The 19136-nt window shown below is 38.1% G+C and overlaps 2 protein-coding genes across 4 annotated transcripts in view; one reads left to right on the top strand and one right to left on the bottom strand.

The window, feature by feature from the left end:
• The window catches only part of LOC117990719 (dynein beta chain, ciliary-like), a 60211-nt gene extending 55299 nt beyond the window's left edge, over positions 1-4912 (top strand). For both annotated transcript variants that reach the window (XM_034978203.2, XM_069504497.1), the window contains 7 exons: positions 479-652; positions 878-946; positions 1124-1306; positions 1844-2017; positions 2566-2714; positions 3495-3689; positions 4490-4912. In XM_034978203.2, coding sequence (XP_034834094.2) covers positions 479-652; positions 878-946; positions 1124-1306; positions 1844-2017; positions 2566-2714; positions 3495-3689; positions 4490-4589 — 1044 coding nt within the window. In that variant the 3' untranslated portion in view covers positions 4590-4912. The remainder of the gene's footprint in view (positions 1-478; positions 653-877; positions 947-1123; positions 1307-1843; positions 2018-2565; positions 2715-3494; positions 3690-4489) is intronic.
• A 237-nt stretch (positions 4913-5149) lies between these two features.
• LOC117990553 (inversin-A) lies at positions 5150-16108 on the bottom strand. Of its 2 annotated transcripts, XM_034978002.2 has the most exons (8): positions 15748-16107; positions 13885-14164; positions 10570-10703; positions 9885-10057; positions 9449-9714; positions 6718-9367; positions 6230-6624; positions 5150-6160 (listed from the first exon to the last, which is right to left on the bottom strand). In XM_034978002.2, the coding sequence occupies exons 1-8, from the start codon at positions 15973-15975 to the stop codon at positions 5868-5870; spliced, it is 4419 nt and encodes a 1472-aa protein (XP_034833893.1). In that variant the 5' UTR covers positions 15976-16107; the 3' UTR covers positions 5150-5867. The 2 variants fall into 2 exon arrangements, with proteins under 2 accessions (XP_034833893.1, XP_034833894.1); XM_034978003.2 differs by lacking the exon at positions 5150-6160 and having other exon boundaries at positions 6533-6596; positions 15748-16108.
• Between the last annotated feature and the right edge of the window lie 3028 nt (positions 16109-19136).

The raw sequence follows: 19136 nt of genomic DNA, 5'->3' as shown, positions 1-19136 counted from the left end.
TATACAATCATCTCTTTCACAGCATTTTACTCACCATTTTAGAATCCTTTTTTTAACACTATTAAAGGTTCTCATTCGATTAAACAGAATAATTAAATATCCTTCTAACCAAATGCTGTACATAATATTATAAGCAGACGTTACTTTGTGGAAGTCCATGATATACTTTGCAACTGTGCGTTGTATATTATAATCTCCTGAGTCCTGAGGATGCTCCGATGTCAGAAACGTGCGTTGAGAGTGTTTTGGGGATTTGTATAATGTTGCGTCGTGGTGGTGGGTGGTGCGTTTGACGGCTTGCTTTTCCTGAATGTTTAGCATTGGGAGGGCCGGAAGGGCGGTGCGTGTCACATGCTGCCTGTTGCACCATTCAGATTTGTTTGTTTTGGCATGTTTTATTTTAGTTTTTGTTTGGTTATAGGAAATTAAGCTTATGGTTTCTTGGTTATCCTTCTAACCACTTTTATATGGGGTGTAGGTGGATGGTGAATTGACGCTTGCGCCAGGATTCATATCACCTCCAAACTCAGACTACGTGGGGTACCACCAGTACATAGATGACTTCTTGCCTGACGAGACCCCGTACCTTTACGGACTGCACCCTAACGCCGAGATCGGCTACTTGACCACGGTGTCTGAACGACTTTTTAAGGTGAAGTAATCATTTTGAATTTTTGGTAACTATTGTTACGTTTCTCTAGTAATTAAATCAGAAATTAAATGTGGAGATCCGTAGGAAAACCAGAGTAACCTACAGAGCTCAGCGGGTTGCGAAGAGTCCACCCAGACTGATACAATAAGAATTATCTATAAAATAGATAGAATTGTATATGTAGAAAATCTTGACTTATTTCTTAAAAGTTATAACCATTCACAGGTTGTGTTTGAGATGCAACCACGGGATGCTGGCGCTCAAGCGGGCGGCGGAGCAAGCAAGGAGGAAATGGTAATTTATCTACTTGTCCGTCATACGTATGATCATAAGCTGCAGATCTACCTCTTTAATTTGACAAACAATTAGTAACAACCAATAGGTTGAAACTCACAGTTTAGATAAAATGCACCGTTGCTGCAAAACTTATTCTTAATATATTTTGTAACATTTTTGTATCATCACAAATAGGTTCGGACGATCTTGGATGATATCATGGACCGGGTGCCAGAGCCGTTCAACCTTCAAGAGTTGATGGGCAAAGTGGAGGAGCTGACTCCCTTTACCATCGTGGCTCTGCAGGAATGCGAGCGAATGAACCGACTCATGGGGGAGATCAGACGGTCGCTGAAGGAGTTGGAGCTGGGGTTGAAGGTAAAGAAAATGAAAAAAAGTTAGAAATAGGTTCAAATGATCATGGATATCTTATATCCATGCTCTTTTACTTGGACCGTGCCAGAGCCATTAATAGGTACTTGACGGGCAAGGGTGAAGAAGCTGATCCCTTTCACAATCGTGGCGCTGCAGAAACGAGCGAATGAACTGGCTTATGAGGAAAATCTCACGTTCGCTTAAAGCCTTGGAGCTGGGCCTGAAGAAATAGATTCTAATGATAAATCAAGCACAGGGTGCCAGAGCCATTAAATCTTTTAGAACTGACGGACAAGGTGGGAGGTGCTTACCTCGTTCACCATTATGGCGCTCAGCGTAAAGATAGCGCATTTACAGAAGTGTCAACAGTATTAACCAAGTGATGGAACTACATATTTAGCTTTAAGAGCTGATTGGCAAAGCGGAGGAACATTAATTACTAATGGTATTTCAATTCGTTTTTGCTTTGAGTGGCTAGTTGGTTATCATGGCTTACAGCTTCTACACTTGATGATTAAAATTAAATTTTCTATCGTACAGGGGGAGCTGACAATCAGCAGCGATATGGAGAAATTAATGGAATCATTGTTTATGGACCACGTGCCGGACTCGTGGACGAAGCTAGCCTACCCCAGTCTACTAGGCCTTGCTGCGTGGTTTTCAGACTTGTGCTTACGTCTCACTGAGCTCGAGAACTGGTCTGGCGATTTTAACGTAAGTTCACTAAGTTGTCATCTATTTTGAGACCTTTAGTATGAAAATATCTTTAAAAAGAGGTTACATTTTTGCTTTTTTCTCAAAACCGTAAACTTATTATATTATTTCTTACATAACTTTTGATTTTTATTTAATATAGTTTATTTTAGATAAATCTAGATTTGTGTCCTTAAACATGTTGAATGCGATTTGCATTATTTCTCTGCACGTGGTGAATGAGCTATACTTTTTCTCTTTCTCGTAACGTAAGCTTAGTAGCTTCATCATCATGGTCAACCCATCGCCAGCCCATTGGTGAACCGGTTCTCCTCTCAGAACGAGAAGAGTTTAGGTCATAGTTTGCCACTCTGGCCCAGTGGGGATTGGCGGACTTCACACACCTTTGAGAACATTATGGAAAACTCTCAGGCATAGAGGTTTCCTGACGATGTTTTCCTTCACCGTTAAAGCAATGTGATATTTAAATTGTTTGATACGCAAGCATAGCTTAGCTCTTTGTATAATATCATGGACTGGAATCAATACTTGCTTATTTAAACATCTAGTTACCCCCGGCGGTGTGGCTGGCGGGATTCTTCAACCCGCAGTCATTCCTGACGGCCATCATGCAACAGACGGCGCGTAAGAACGAATGGCCGCTTGACAAGATGTGCCTCAACTGTGACGTCACCAAGAAGAATAGGGGAGATTTCAAGTTAGTGGTTAAAATTGTCGGTAAGATCAAGACGTGATGTTAAGTAATGGTGGAATTTAAGGTATACCATCTTAAATTGTACCCTTATTTACCAGCATATGCAATGCGCTTAGCTGAAAAATCTGGAGTAATAATAATTTCCACGCTGCAGCAGGCTGGTTTTTTATGGCATCGTACTAGAACGCTAAAACGTTTCTGTTCTGGCTGTATTACAGACTCAAATTTTGCCTTAATTTTTTTTATGGTTTATTATCTTCATATAAGTTCCTACCTATAGGTAGCTAGTTGTTCCGGATATGGATACCATTTGTTTCAAAAATAATTTCATATTTTTTTATTTAACATGTCAGCTTGAAGTTTTACTGAAAATTCCTGCTCATCCATACTAATATTATTATAAATGCGAAAGTGTGTATGTCTGTCTGTCTGCCTGCCAGCTTTTCACGGCCCCACAGTTTAACCGATTGTGATGAAATTTGGTACAGAGTTAGCTTACATCCCGGGGAAAGACCTAGGCTACCCGGAACTTAAAGAGTTCCCACGGGATTTTTAGAAACCTAAATCCACGCGGACGAAATCGCGGGCATCATCTAGTTAAAAATCTTATTCTAATGACTATTGTAATTATTACAAGTTTTTTTTTTAAATCTTTTATTATCAGGCTTTTACATTTATGTATGTCAGCCTTATTACATGTCGACGTGTATGTATTACTATATGGTAACTTTATATTCTGACGAGAACATTCATCCAATGGCTTCAAACTGTCTCTATATTCAGTGCTCCGCCACGTGAAGGGGCAAACATTCACGGTCTATATATGGAAGGCGCGCGATGGGACACGGCTGTAGGTGGCATAGTGGAATCTTACATGATGGAACTGTTCCCGATGATGCCCGTCATCTACATCAAAGCAGTCACTCAGGACAAGCAGGACACGCGCAATGTTTACGAGTGCCCGGTCTATAAAGTTCGGTGAGTATGCGTAGAAAAAGTACAATTCGAACGTAGTGCCAAACCAAGTCAACAAATCCTGACTCAATAAAAATGTGAATTTTCTTATTGTTAAAATCTTGATTAGCTACATCTGTTGCAAATAGCATGTCATGAGGCAAGTTGTGTATTTCCCTGCTATATTTGTAACATTCTTCAAAGAACTTTAGACTGTTTTGCAGTAAAAGGCAATTGGGGCCGATTCTCTTGTACACAATCTCTAAACTAAACTAAATTATCGGATCTAAATCTAGTGCTATCCTTTCCCGCAAGCAACATTATGAAAGGGATAGCAATAGATTTAGACGTGCCATTTTAGTTTAGTTTAGAGTTCGTGTACAACGGAATTAGCCACATTATAATATTATCTAAAACATAATTTTATAATACAGACTTCTCGTCAGTTAAAATTTCCCTTTCTTTTGAGTTTGTTTCTTTCATTTTCTCCAGACATACGCCTTTCAAAGCATATTTCAAAGGTATAGTGCTAAAACCCAATAAGGCTTAGGTTGGGTGGAACTTTTTGGGTTTTAGAATTACACCCTCGAGCTTTGGTATAGGTACAAAGAAAACTTGTTAATTCTTCTTCATATTTTTTTCATTCCAAGAGTCACCTTATCTCTTTAGTGATCTCTTACTCTTTTGATTGTTATAAGGGTCAATTCATCGAGTATTTTAAATCCACTCCTTTATTTCTTTTGAGTTTGTTAACCTTCACTGTCCTAGTATTAAATCCTATTTTGTATGTTTTAAATACCGTAAGGTTGCTATTTATTTCGCAGAATGCGAGGTCCTACATTCGTGTGGACGTTCAATTTGAAGACGAGGGATAAACCAACTCGCTGGACTCTCGCCGGCGTTGCTTTGCTACTGGGAGTATAGCTGCCTGAGTACCTATTACCGCTATGTTACGCTCATAATTCTGTCGAATTATATCTACTAGTGCTATTATTAACACTTCTACTTCTATTGCTACTACTGTTTTTCTTTGTCAATAAATCTTAGGATTGATTTAAGTTAATGCAGTTAAAGCCATACCTTAATATTTCATTAATTATTATTGCTTTGCATGTGAATCGATTTTTTTTTTCTCCCGTTTCTTTTTTGTTTATTCTGTAGCTTAATCGTTGTAATGTATAGCAGTAACTATTACTTATACTTTACATTGTTACTTTATTGTTATCAATATTATAAATAAATAATACTATAATGTATGTCTTATGATTTGCAAAACCTAGATGATGGATGAATCTTGGACGAATACATTTTACTAGTACTGTACTGTAGTTATGACGTCGAATTACAATAAGCTCGCAGACGATCATGACATAAGTAGGTACTGTACATTAAGAGATTATAAACTGTCGATGGGCAGTACTCGTCCTGATCGTCTGCGAGTTCAACCGATGAAAATCTTTAAGTAAATAAAAGAATTGTTTTAATTAAATATATAATACATCTTAATCTCAAATAATCTTGTAAATCCACGGAAAGACAATGCTTTCTTTACTTACATCATATACATTAAAAATTATTCATAATATGGGGCAACTTTGACCTTATCTACGTACTTAAAATGTTCGACGATTATTATGTAGGTGTAACATCGTTGCACATTAATAAAATATAATACCGTCTGCGTACCTTTCTTCTTTGTGGGAAGACACTAAATTATATTTTAACAAATTGAAAAACCATAGAATACAACTAATAAATAGTAATAGGATCATAAAAAAATTACAATAGTGTACCTACTAATTCTCTCCTTTGATTACTAATAATCTAAATCTAAATAAATATTGATTTTATTTTCTTTTAAGATAGAAATACAAAAATATATCATATTTTCCTTGAATTTTGGGTAGCATGTACTTAATGATATATAATTTATCATCATAACAAATAATATTATTATTTAAACTAACGTTATCACAATTTGACTAGTATATATTATATCGTCACGTATTTTGATAAGCATTAAGCATTTACAAAATGGCAGTGATAAGTAACTAAAGAGAACAATAATTATTATAATCTTAGTGCAATAGATACAATATATCATCGTTCATCATTTATCCATGCTTTTTAAATTATTACATAGATATTTTTTACTTCAAATAAAAGGTTGCAATATCAATGATCAAAATATTCAAATGCTATCTAGCCACTTCCAACGGTCTTGGTAGAGGGTTTTGGCGAAGCATTATTATCATTGTCCGATGGTGGTTCAGAACCTTTTACAGTAAATGTTACATAATATTTTTTATTTCTATCCAATTTTTCAGCTGGCAATGCTATCAACTGCTTTTCTGTACCATGCGATACTTCTAACGTGACGTGAGCTTTACCCGAAGGTGGTTTAGAATGGATTTTAGGCAGAAAACTTTTAGATTTAACTGTTGGGCCTGCTGTTGCTGGTTTCGGCATCGTATGGTGATTCCATTTGTAAGGTACTGCAATAAACATTTAAAATAAGATCAGGGAATTACTGGAAACACAAAAATTAAAAACATTTCACTTACTGTAAGCAGAACACGGAATACCAGTATATGCATGTACAGCATGAAAACAGCGATGTGTCTTGCTCGTACACAGACAAGGATTGTCTGGTATAGCACTCATTTTGTATAACTCACTCTCTCCATAGTCAAAATCTATAGGTTTCTCTGGCAAATTATCTAATTGCTTCTTCCCACTCTTCTGTAGCTTCCTTAGGCTATTGTAAAGAAATTTTTCAAAACTGCTAAAGGAGTACTCCGTATTGTTGTAAGGACCTAAACCAACTTGAGCCAAATTTGATTTGTTGTATTCATCTATAGCTCGTTTGACTAGCACAGCTTCGTTTGCTTTACTTGTTCTTATTTGCAGACGTTTAAGTTCTAGCAAGTGCTGAAAAATTTTGCGCTCGCAATAATATCTGAAAAAAGTAAATTTTTGTAATCTCCAACAAAAAAAAGATTGAGTAGTTACTAACAAGCGTACACAACGACGTACGTAACGACAAGCGTACCTTCTCATATTTGTTTGTATTCGTTGTGTAACCGACCGCATATCGACAGCCCTTTTGTCCCCCGGCTTTCGGACTGGTATTTTACTATCAGCCACTCCCGTAACCCTTGCACTTTTTCTTTGCTGGTAATAGGCATTCAGTCTTGGACTCATGATGCAACGCTGAACTGGCCTAGGGCTTGGTTCAAAACCTGAATCCAATAACCCACTCGATTCGTAACCTCTTTCAGAATTTTCACTTTTGGATCTTATCGTTATCCGGCTTTTTGTCCTACCTTTTTTACGAAAACGTTTTCTTCTTCCATTTGCTTCTGAATGACTATAATAAATTTCATTATCACTAATACTGGGAATCCTACCAAATGAGCTATCCCTACGTAGGCTTTCATAATTTGGATCTGGTTCGTCATCTACAATACTTGGTTTTTTTAGTATCCCTGTGCCTACTTCAACTGCCCCTACTGTATCTGAGAGAACTTTATAACTTTCAGTTTCATAAATACTACTTTTTCTACTGCTACCTTGACTATCTTTTGATGATTTCGATCGTCGAGGAGATGCTTGAGCAAGTGGTAAACTGGTATCATCTGGTTCAAAACTTTGTTCCGCCATATTATCATTTGAAATACCATCATCCAAAATTTTGAGGATACCTTTATCGACTGGTACAGCTTCATCGCAACTTGCAGTAGTCGATTTAATATTGATTTCTTTTTCTGTGGATTCAAAGCTATCTTTGCTGTCGTTTATAGCAGTTTCTTTTTTTACACTTTCAAGTTCACCGTCTTGTTCATGATGAACATGTTCCCCCATTAAGTGCTCAGAGGCATCTGTGTCCTTAATTTTGAAAACCTCATCTTTATCGGAGAAAGATACAGTGGGACTTTTATCTTGGGATTCATTACCAATATTTTCTAAGTTTGACTTAATCTCTTGGGTTTCATTATCTTCAGCTTGGATTTCATCTGGACCTGACAAAACTTTAAATGACGTTTTTCGTGCTTTTTCTAAACTACTTTCCTTAGATAATTGAGTTACTTCTCCATGAGTCTCCTTATCTATAGATTCTTTGTCTGGAGTTTCAGTTTCCTTACGTTTGTCCTCCGAAGATTCTTTCTTTTCAGTCTCAGTTTCTAAACTGTGCTCAGACTTAGCTTCTTCTGAAGCATCAATACTTTTGGGTACAATTTTTTCATCGGTAACTACAATTTGACTTTTTGATTCCTTCTCTGTTGTTATAGTTTCTAAAGGCGATTCTTCTGTTTTTGCTTCAATTTCATCTTTTACCAATTGAAAGTCAGCTTCTTTTTCTTTTAATTTATCGTCATCGTGCACCACATTTTCACTTCCATCCTTATGTGTAACAGCCAAATTTGTAGTTTCTATGGACACATTGTTTGATGAATCCATCGTAACTGTCAATTCTGAACTACCATGTTGACTCGATTCACGTTCCATATGTATTTGAGCTTCTGTTATAACCATATTTGTTTTAACAGAAACAGTATCAGTTTCTGTTTCACTATGGGTTTTACTTTTACTTAGTTGAGTATCTTTAGTGGCCTCAATATCTTGATGTACTGGCGCAATGTCTGTTTTTACTATGTCTTTATCGTTTTCTGCAATTTCAGAACTTTGATGTGGAGTTTCTACTTTTTTATATTTAACAATATTAACCTTTTGTTTCTCATCATCATGTTCAATGTGTATTGATGTTTTCTTACCTCTTCGTTTTGTTGTTTGCCGTTCACTTGACTCTGAGCTACTCTCAGAAGTTGTTGATTTTCTTTTATGGCGTTTTCTATGCCGTTTACTCTTTCTTCTTTTTGAATGATCTGATGAGTCTGATGAACTTTCTGAAGTAGATCTATAATGTCTCCGTTGTTTAGTACTTTCTTTACTGCGTCTACCAGGTTCACTTCTTGATCTGTTCTTTTTCTCTTTTATATCTCTCTTTATTTTATGTTTATAGTCCTTATGTTTGTCATATCCTTCAAATTCACTATCGTACCCATCACTAAAACTTTTTTGCTTTTCAGCTAACTTTTTCCTTCGATCAGGATACCGGCCAGTATATTCACTTTGTGATTTTCTTTTAGTTTTCCGTTCGTCCGACGATGAACTTAATGAATCAACCTCGCTTCTTTGTTTAATTATCCTACGTTTGTCTGAAGCTGGACTTGAAAGTTCTACTACCTCACGTTTTTCTATTCTTATTCGATCGCGTACATCAATTTTTGTACTTGTAACTTTTCTAGTTGGTAGGCCAGTGATTTGAGCAGCATCTATAATTATTTGTGTATTTGAAAGTTTTGAAGCTGGTAAGCCGCCGTGCATTTGCAAATACTTAGCAGTTGATCTGTGACCTCTGCTTGCCGCACAGTCTAAAGGTGTTAAAGGTTCATTTTTTGATGATCTTGCAACTGGATTAGCTTCAGCGCCACGATCTAGTAATAGACGACATAGATCAGCATTGTCAGTAACGGCTGCAATGTGTAACGGTGTCCGTCCTTCGTGATTTGTGGCATTCACTTGTGATGGCCGTCCATCTAGCAACCACTTCACTAACTCTCTGCGTCCTGACGCTACTGCTTCGTGTAATGGTAAATCTCCCTTAGAATTCCTTAACCACAAATTTGCTCCCCTGGCGCCTGTAAACAATACCCAATACTCAATTGCTTATCTACTCGAAACATCTTGAATTGGTGTTTATATGTTTTTAATAAACTTACCCAGTATACGGACGGTCTCTATCTGTCCTTTCGCGGCTGCAGTATGTGCCGGACTCCTTCCCCTTCGGTCCTGTCGATGTGCATCAGCTCCATGGACGAGCAAAGCTGAAGTTGCGTCTGCATGGCCCAATGCCGCTGCGTAATGTAAAGGTGTGCATCCGTGCGAATCGGCAACGTCAACACGGGCACCACAAAGTCCTACTAACGTTTCTAAGGCTTCAGTATGACCACGAGCTGCTGCGCAGTGTAATGCCGTTAACCCATCTCTGCCAAAATAAATTGTATAATATTGTATTTTTATATTGCATTGAATTCAAAAATCCTCCGTCTGTGACTCTACTACCAGTCCAGAGTGAAGTTTCTACTGAAAAGAGCCGGCAAGAAACTCTACAGTTTTTTTTTTGTTGATTTGGAGACTGATACGCGTAATCTATACCTGTCAGCATCATCAACGCTAGCGCCAGCCTGATGTAGCGCCAGTACCGCTGCAGCAGAACCAGCGGAGGCGGCCCACAACAGCGGCGTGCGGCCGTCAGCGTCCCGGACGTCTACTCGCGCACCGCCCTCCCTTACTAGTGCGCGAAGAACTTCCAACGCTGCTCCTCTACTCTGTAAAAACATAAGTATGAAAATTATTTTTTTAAAGTCGATCTATGTGCAGTGTGCGCTTTCAAAATTCTATAACACAAATATGTAGGTATATTTTTATACAAATATACTCTGATAACAGTCATGATATTAGTGCCCCTAATATCAGGGATTCTTACCAGCACTATTAAGAGGGTGCCCATTAAAAACCCTGCACGTCGATTACGGAAAGACTCCATCAATCATTATTAAAATCTCAGGTAGTGTGATTGACTGAATAATTTGTGGTAGGTATCCTTGTTGCAAAAATGCGTTGTAACTTATAGCAAATAGTGAGCGAGTGTCGGCTAATCAGAGGTAATTGCGATCGTCACACTGTATCTGGTAGCTGTCATTTTATCGCAATCGAGGGATGGTAATATGAGACATGCGGCTCTCACCGCTCTGTTATATGATTGATAACGATAATAATGTGTCTGATAATAATTAATTGTACGCTAATGATATAATGTAGATAAGTAACAGCAAAATACCTGATGGTCAGTAGCCGCGGGGGCTCCGCACATCTGCGCCGCGTAGTGCAGCGGGTAGCCGCCGTGCTGGTCCGACGTGGCGGCGTCTGCGCCGGCTGCCAGCACTGCCCGCAGTGCACCCACTTCGCCGCAAACTATTGGATTAATACAATACAATAAAAGCACTCCTTCATTACTAAGATAATTATAAGTTATACAAGTTACTGAAAGCCTAAGGACAGTGTAAAAGGTGAATAAGAAAGGTCGGTAGTACAGATCCCACCGTTGCACTGTACTAATGTCGTAACTCGTACCTACCCCTAGCATGAGCTTTACGCTTAGTTGATGAACTTAGACTATGAAGTCTTAATACGGCTCAGATAACCTAATTTCCTATTAAGTAGGTAGGTACCTACTGTCTTTTTATATTTTAAAGTACTGTATAGGGTTACAGCTTTGGTATCGTTGCCTTTTTCTTCTTCAGTTAGGTGTTGACATTATGTTACAAATTGGACTGTAGGTACGTGAACTTAAGACTGATTTTTATAGATGTTTAAGTATATAATAAACTGAACAACAGCCATTTTTACCTAGATATTGTAGCCAGTTAGCCTAACCAAAAGCTATTAATTTCGAATGCTGAGTCATTTGTCTTGACCTTTTTAGTCTTTTCGTGTAAAAGTCGAGTCCTAGATGCTCTAGCCTGGGTTCAAGGGCCTGGCCTTGTTTGCCGCTCAATAATGTAATCACTGGACACCCCACACCCCCTTAACGACGACATACAAACTTTGGTTACTCTGTCCACCCTCTGCCATAGTAGGTAATACTGCAGTCTTCAAATATTTCATTTCACTACATACAATTTTATTTCATCAGTGGAGTGTAATTGGAGTCTTACTTCCATTTGGTCGATCAAAAAATTTACTGAATTTCCTTGAAACTTGTAGGTATCTCTTTCACAATGTTACATCATAATTTTAAGTTGTAGATAATATTACCGCCGCATTCAGAGTCGCTAATCGTTACTTAAGATTGAGTTAAAACGAGACAGATTTATGTGAAAAATATAGCTCTGTCTCGTTTAACTCGATCTTAATTACCTAACTATTAAGCGACTCTGAGTACGGCAGTTAGATCTAGCTTCGTATCAAAGTAAGTAGGTACCTAGTTTAATTTTTCCTTGCCTACGGGCATTGCCTATACGGGATTAGTATACTATTGACATCAGTGTCTACCAAAATAACGTCTAATTATGTTCTGAATAAAATTAAAAGGTTTGTTTAAAAAACTCTACAATTGACGCTTATACTTATAATATTATTATCTTTATGTCGGAATGATAAAAGCAATTAAGTTTTTTTTCTTGCATTCTATCATCAAAACGAAGCTCATGAGAAAAATGAAAATAGGTAGGTGAGTAGGTATACCTAAATGATATAGCCAACAGCCTTCAAGGGCTACTAATACCTAATATATATTACTAGGGTAACTACCTAATAATATGATTCTAATCAGCAAACTAAAACTGTAATATTTTTCCTACAGCAGCTATTACTTAGTGTTTGATGTTTGGTGATTTAATGAACCATTTGGCGCTATTACTTAAAATGTAATTTCTAGCAAAGGTCATGGTGAAAGAAAAGGCCATGTCTGATGGACAATTACCTAAATTTCATTAAAAAGGTAAGAGCTGAAACGATAGGAAATATTAAGCAAAATACACAAACCCGGAACGATAAGGCACTTTCTGGTTTACAACAAAGTGTAAGTCTTACCTATTCTACTTTACTTTTACAAAATATAATTTTTAAAAAACGATTTTTTCAGACATTTTCCTTTGCCAAGTTTCCAGTAAAATATTAACACAAAATTGATATAGCTACCTACCTAATTACATACATATACAAAATGTATTTTATAACGAATTACCTATTTGAATTCTAAACTACATATTCCGAAGCAAAAAATAACATAAGTAGGTACCAGTAGATACTTTAAATACAAATAGCATAGAAAATCAAAGGAAAAATAGGAAACATGAGAATTAAGTTCTTCGTACTCTATCGATTCTCATGACGTCAATAGAAACAAGTTTAGAAAAGCAACAACTTGATACAGCGAGCAATGATTGGCAAATTGTGGCAATTCGTTACAGATGAGGCGTGCGTGACGTAGAATGCAATGATAATGTGAACTGTGAAGCCGGAACCGCGGCGGAATGACACCGCAATATTGCCTAGAAGTCTAGAACAGCTGAATTGCCAACTCTACAAACGTAATCTAGTGAGATCTAACGAGAATATCAAGAATACTTAATATTATATATGCGAAAGTGTGTCTGTCTGTCTGCTAGCTTTGCACGGCCCATCCGCTTAACTGATTTAGACTAAATTTGGCATAGAGATAGCTGGCGCATCCCGAGGGCGGACATACTTTTTATCCTGGAAAATCAAGTTCTCATGGGATTTTTAAAAACCTAATTCCATGCCGATGAAGTCGCGGCCATCATTTAGAAATTCATGAATTTTATGAAATGTTTTGCATGTAAAAATTAGTAATAATAGTTATCCTATCCTAACCTTATATCGAACGTTATGAGAAGATGAGAGAGTCCTTACAAAACTAGGTAACAGTGAATTGAAATACGTTCGTAAACTTAAAATATTAAAGTCGTAACATAATTTCGTTTACCCCACATTACATCATTGTACAATGGCTTTGACCTAGTGTGTTACTTTGTGTGGTGGCGTTCTAAACACGCCATTTCAAACAGTTGATCTTTTCCATAGATAGAGAAGATATTTTTCCAATTGAAAATTGAACCAAATCGGTTCAAGATACTATCATTTCCATTGTATTTACAATGCATTCTTTCGTTCATTATTCTAGTTGGTACCTATTTCTAGCGAACCCCAATCAGTGAAGCAAAATTAACCTTTTCCCAAAATTATCATTCTTATATACGAAAAAAGAAAGATTAATTCATCATCACCATGGACGTTTATGGACGTCCCAATTGCGTATCATGAGTATTTCCATCCAATTTTTTGCTCAAACATCTTGACCGTAGGTACATTTTCAACATGATATCCGAGTGTGAATCTTACGCATTCGCGAATAAAGTTTGCACTAATAATAAGTACATTCCCATGCATAAGTTTTGTCAGATGAAAGGATGTGCGGACCTTGGATAACAGTGTGTATGACTTACCTACCTGTAGTACAACAATATGCTACCGATTGTCCTTAGCATTGACACCTGTAACAACGTTTGAACTAATCCTACATTCCTTTGCATAACTTCCAAATTTACAACAATCACAACATTAGTCTTACCAGTAGCCCAATGCACGACAGTGTGCTGCTCGTTATCCTTAGCATTAACATCTGCACCAGCAGCCAACAACGTTTGCACTAATGGCACATTCCCATGCACGACTGCCAGATGTAAGGGTGTCAGTCCATCAGCGTCTCGTGCATCAGCTAAGGCCGGTGCAGCCATGAGGACGCGGTCCGCACACGCCGCCCGCGCTGCTTGGTTTACCCCTGCACTGCTTGATGCGCAGTAGTGGAGCGCGCTGCGAAGTCCACGGTCTCGAATACGCACTGATGATGGCTGTGGAGGATAGAATTTAGTTAGGATGATAGTCATTTTATGGTGGCCAGTGCGTCCTCCTCGATTTGCTCTCATTGACACCCTTCCTGCCGCAGTGGTGAGCGTTATACAGTAGTCTCTGAGAGTGTGTAGGTATTTTATTATTTTAGGATTTAAGAAACAATCGATATAATTAACCAATCATCATCATCGTCATCTCAACCCAACTCATTACCGACCCACAACAGTAGCACGGGTCTGCTGTCAGAATGAAAAGGATTTTGACCATAGTTTACCACGCTGGCCAAGTGCGTACTGCGTATTGGCAGACTTCACACATTTTTAATGGAGAACTCGCAAGCATGCAGGGTTTCTTTCGATGTTTTGCTTCAAAACAAGTGATATTTGATTGATCAAAAATCAGTTAAGCAAAAGCACATTTGAAACGAATAACTACGTAATCAGCAATATACTCGTACCTACTCGTAGATACATAAACACTCATATTAGACGTCGTTGTACCTTATGAATTATGAAGATGAAGCAATCACAAGTCACAACCCCTGCATAATTAACAAGGTAAACACATGTCATACCTACATAATCGACTCATGTTACAGGGCACGTGAGAACGTTTCCTTACGCCCAGTTGAATATACATATTGATTGACTACCTAGGTATGTAGGTACTATGTATTCCCAGTGCTTCGATATTTACCTCGCTGCATTTCCTTGAAAGGTTTTCAATTTAACAGCTTCGAGGATCACGCAAGGAAGCAATGTATTACATTACTTACTTCGTATTATTTTTTTAGTTATATATAAGCGACAAATAAAAAAAACCCAGGGTGAACCTGATAGATTCTACCTGTGGCCAATGACTAAACGTCGCCTATCCGTGGTTAAAAAATGGATAAATATAGGAACATCATCTCTTAACAGAACTCTACTTACATAGGCAGCTGTTGCAGGTAGATCTTATTCCTAAATTGGTAACCAATGAAATAGAAAAATGTAGAAAGTTTTAAAGGAAACATGTCACGCGAAAATATGTCTTTTACCAGTACCCATTAAAATGAAAAAACGATTAGGTATGAAAAAAAGTAATAAGTTTTTAAAAACTTTTTGTAAAGAGTAACTTCCGCATTTTTTCGTCGCTTTCTCAGCTGTAGCTTTTGATACGGTGGTAGACAAACAAACAAACAAACACGTTTTAAAAGAGTCTAAGTAGTTACTTAATAGAAATTAAACAAAAAAAATATCGTTGGTAACCATTGCAGAGTTAAACTGACATGTGACGGAAATGAGTTCACTTTGATGTATTGTTTACAAGCAGCTAGACGATGCGATACGATGGCTCATGGCTGGCGTCACGGGGTAACATCGCGTGCGGGGCCTAAGTACTAGAAACAAAGCTAACGTTTCATATTTCCACACCATTAAAACCTCTTGATTTATATCTTTTTATACTAAATGTACTGCGCCAAAAAGCACAGCAGTCTTATTGCTTATTTCCCTACAGAAGTACCTTGTCATTGCCTATGAAGTTTTAAAAAAACGGTCGATATTTTGTACAGAAAATTTGAAACATTACTAGAACTTACATCTTTGTTGAGGATATCGACAACGGACTTGTAGTTTGCCTGCTGACAGGCATACATAAGTGGCGTGCACCCCTGTGGAAGGGGGGTGTTTACATCACCCTTTTTGGAGTTCCTTTCCCGCTTGATCTTGGAACTTTTGTCGAGGAGGTCGCCTGTGGGACTTTTCTTAGGCTTTTTGAGGATGGACGGGATGGGTTCGCCCCGGCCGCTAACTGCACGCTTTTCCATAACAAGAGAGGGTTAGTCGGCATGCGTGCCATGTGTCGAGGGTTGTAGTGAGTGTAGCGAGTCGCGACGAGCGGGCGCGGAGGGCGCGAGGCTCCGACTGACCCTCGAGAGTCTTACCAACTCCGCGGCCACCTACTGCCCGCTCGGACACGGCGCTGGGCGGCACGCAACTCCCTATACTATACCACCAGTCCACCAAACCAGGTCACCGTTTACTGTTAGCGGGGAAAATTTGATTTCAGAACGCGATTGACACAATTAATCATAATAAACAGTGAAATCTCAGTGAAATAATCCTAATGAAATACAATACAAGTAATGAGTGACAAAACTAGTAAGCGTGCGGACTAGATGTAACGTGGTCCCTTGGATGAATAATTACATCTCTAGCGTGGTCCATTGCGAAATGTCATTGTCTCTCCATATTTTGTCAGTTGAGACATATATGGCACTTTTCGCCATCCCGATGCGACCCCGGACTTCTGCTTCACAACCACATATTTTGTATCTGATCTTGAAAATGCCAACTAGGTATCAGTGTCTCAACTCTCAATATTTATGAGTACATTATTTCAATAGGTCATCTCAACTATTCCTACCAAAGTTATTGAATAAATAATGAGTTTTTGCCTTAGAGTTATGCTTTAAATGCTACGAATAGATAATATTATTGTTATTCGAAGAAAAAATGCTGTTTTTCTTTTTCGATTACCTATTTCACTCACATTTAGGAGTCTAGTAGGTGAACTAAGGATCAAGATTGACCTTAGCATTTCTTTCAAATAGAAATAGGACAAGGTTAGAAACGATTTTATTGTTGTGGCAGGCGCCTTGGTAGGTAACTGTTACAGGCGTTATTAGGAGTCATTACGTAGGAGAGCCAGTAGCCGTTAGCTTATTAGCCACTACATACGAGACCAATTTACAACCCTAAACCACAGAGTAAGGATGGTATGGGGTAAGTCCTATTTGCTCTATAGAACTTGACGTCATCGGACAAAATGAGACAATTTTATCATCTGTGATTTTATCCTAATATCCTAATTTGTTCCATGGACCAATTGAGATTTTTCTTTCTACAACAAAGTAAACAAACTTTTCTTTTTTCGTGGTGGAATGTCACCCTGGGATCATTTTTAGGATCCCGTTGGCAGTTTGGCACCCATCGCGTACGGAACCCTAAAAATGATCCTGATAACATTCCACCGACCGCGACGAAAAAAGAAAAGTTTGTTATGACGTCAAAGAAAATCAAGTCGAGGTGAAATACTAGTATAAAGTTCTATGAAATTAATTAGTATGAAATAGTCTCATTTTGTCTATGTACGCCTAAACTCTATTTTCTAACTTCATGATCAACCCATCGCTAGCTCACTACAGAGCATGGGTTTCCTCTCAGCATTCTGAACTGATTCTCATTAGAACGGATTTGGCCATAGTCTACCACGCTGGCCAAATGTAAATTGGCACACTTTGAACGCATTATGGAGAACTTTCAGGCATACCGGTTTCCTCACGATGCTATTTTTGAATGAATGAATGAATGAATGAATATTTTCGCCGTTAAAGCAAGTGATATTTAATTGCTTAAAACGCACATAACTCCGAATACTTAATTAGAGGTGCGTGCCCGGGATCGAACCCTGGACCCCTCGACTAGGAAACTGACGGGACGTCTTGAGTCTTAACCACTATCTTCTTTCTTCCTCGGTTCTTTTCCCACTCTTATAGGCGTAGCCGTCCGTTGTGCGTTCTTAACCACTAGGTTACCATCGCTTAATTTTGAAGTCTGCAGCATCAGTTTGGAATGTGTGGTGTTGGAAGTTGAAGCAGTGTGTAGAGGCTTTATCGCGTTAAGGGAGTGATGCGTGACGTCATGCCACGACGCTACACCCCTTGATGGTAATCGCAATGAGCCAAGTTGTGGTACAACAAATTGGTTGAGAATTTTCACTCGACTATGACCGAACTTTTCAAAGTATGCTGTAATTTTGTTTCAGGAAACTTCTACCTGTATTAAAAGTAGAGAATAATGTAGAGAAAGACATATCTTATCTATAATCATATTATTATCTACGTAGGTAGCGAATAATTTTTGGTACCTACTAGGTAAGTAGTAGCTACTTACCTAGTACCAAAAATTATGTATGTACCATAAGTTGTTTTTCTGCAAAAGATCGTTTGGTAGGTAACGTTCGGTGGGCATCAACATTATGATAAACCCATCGCCCGGCCCAGTACATCCTATGTCTCCTATCAGAATGTTTAGGCCATAGTCCGCCATGCTGGTCAAGTGTGAATTGAGAGACTTTATCACGTTTGACAACATTATGGAGAACTCTCAGCCGTGCAGGTTAACTCACTTCCTTCAACGTTAAAGCAAGTGACATATTGCTTAAAACGCATAATTAGAGGTGTGTGCCCGAAATCAAACTCCTGACCTCCCGAATAGGAAGCGGACGTCTTAACCACTATGACGGCTCTCTACATCTCTCGGTGGCTACAATTAGGTAGGTAAGCATAACTTTATGTTAAACTAGATGATGCCCGCGACTTCGTCCGCGTGGATTTAGATTTTTAAAAATCCCTTGGGAACTCTTTGATTTTCCGGGATAAAAAGTAGCCTATGTTCTTCCCTGGGATGCAAGCTATATCTATACCAAATTTCGTCAAAATCGGTTGAACGGATGTGCCGTGAAAGGCTAGCAGACAGACAGACAGACACACTTTCGCATTTATAATATTAGTATGGATATGGATTGCTAAAGAAGATAGTCGGTAAAAGTTTTCTAAAATATGAGGTACAGATTACTTGCACTATGAATACATGCACAATAAATTCTCCTTACAAGTTCATACTATACTATATTTATATATCCCTACCTAGTACTTAAGTGATAAGAAAATATATTTTCATTCAGATCATACGCATTACTGACCTACTGGCCTCGATTTGTTTACTAGAGAACAACAAATGATTTGTAACACCCTTATTAAAGCCGGTACAAAATAAAACAATCATTTAATATTTTACAAGTGTTTTGAGTTGACTATGGAATATAGATTCAAATCCTACTCAAAAAACTATAGTAAGTAAGTAGGTAAAAAAACTACATTTAGAACCATTCTAATGATACTTTCAAACGTTTAGTCCACGCAGA

Source organism: Maniola hyperantus, chromosome 18 (genome assembly GCF_902806685.2).
Source record: "Maniola hyperantus chromosome 18, iAphHyp1.2, whole genome shotgun sequence".
In the NCBI taxonomy this organism is placed as follows: domain Eukaryota; kingdom Metazoa; phylum Arthropoda; class Insecta; order Lepidoptera; family Nymphalidae; genus Maniola; species Maniola hyperantus.
This window is presented reverse-complemented; position numbering and strand designations above follow the sequence as displayed.

What these genes read in the sequence shown, in the direction of transcription:
- LOC117990553 (XM_034978002.2), bottom strand. Translation starts at nt 15,975, where the DNA reads ATGGAAAAGCGTGCAGTTAGCGGCCGGGGCGAACCCATCCCGTCCATC. An exon ending in AGCGTTGATGATGCTGACAG is followed by an intron (nt 9,715 to 9,884) that starts GTATAGATTACG and finishes TTATTTTGGCAG; the next exon opens with AGATGGGTTAACGGCATTAC. An exon ending in ATACAAACAAATATGAGAAG is followed by an intron (nt 6,625 to 6,717) that starts GTACGCTTGTCG and finishes TACTTTTTTCAG; the next exon opens with ATATTATTGCGAGCGCAAAA.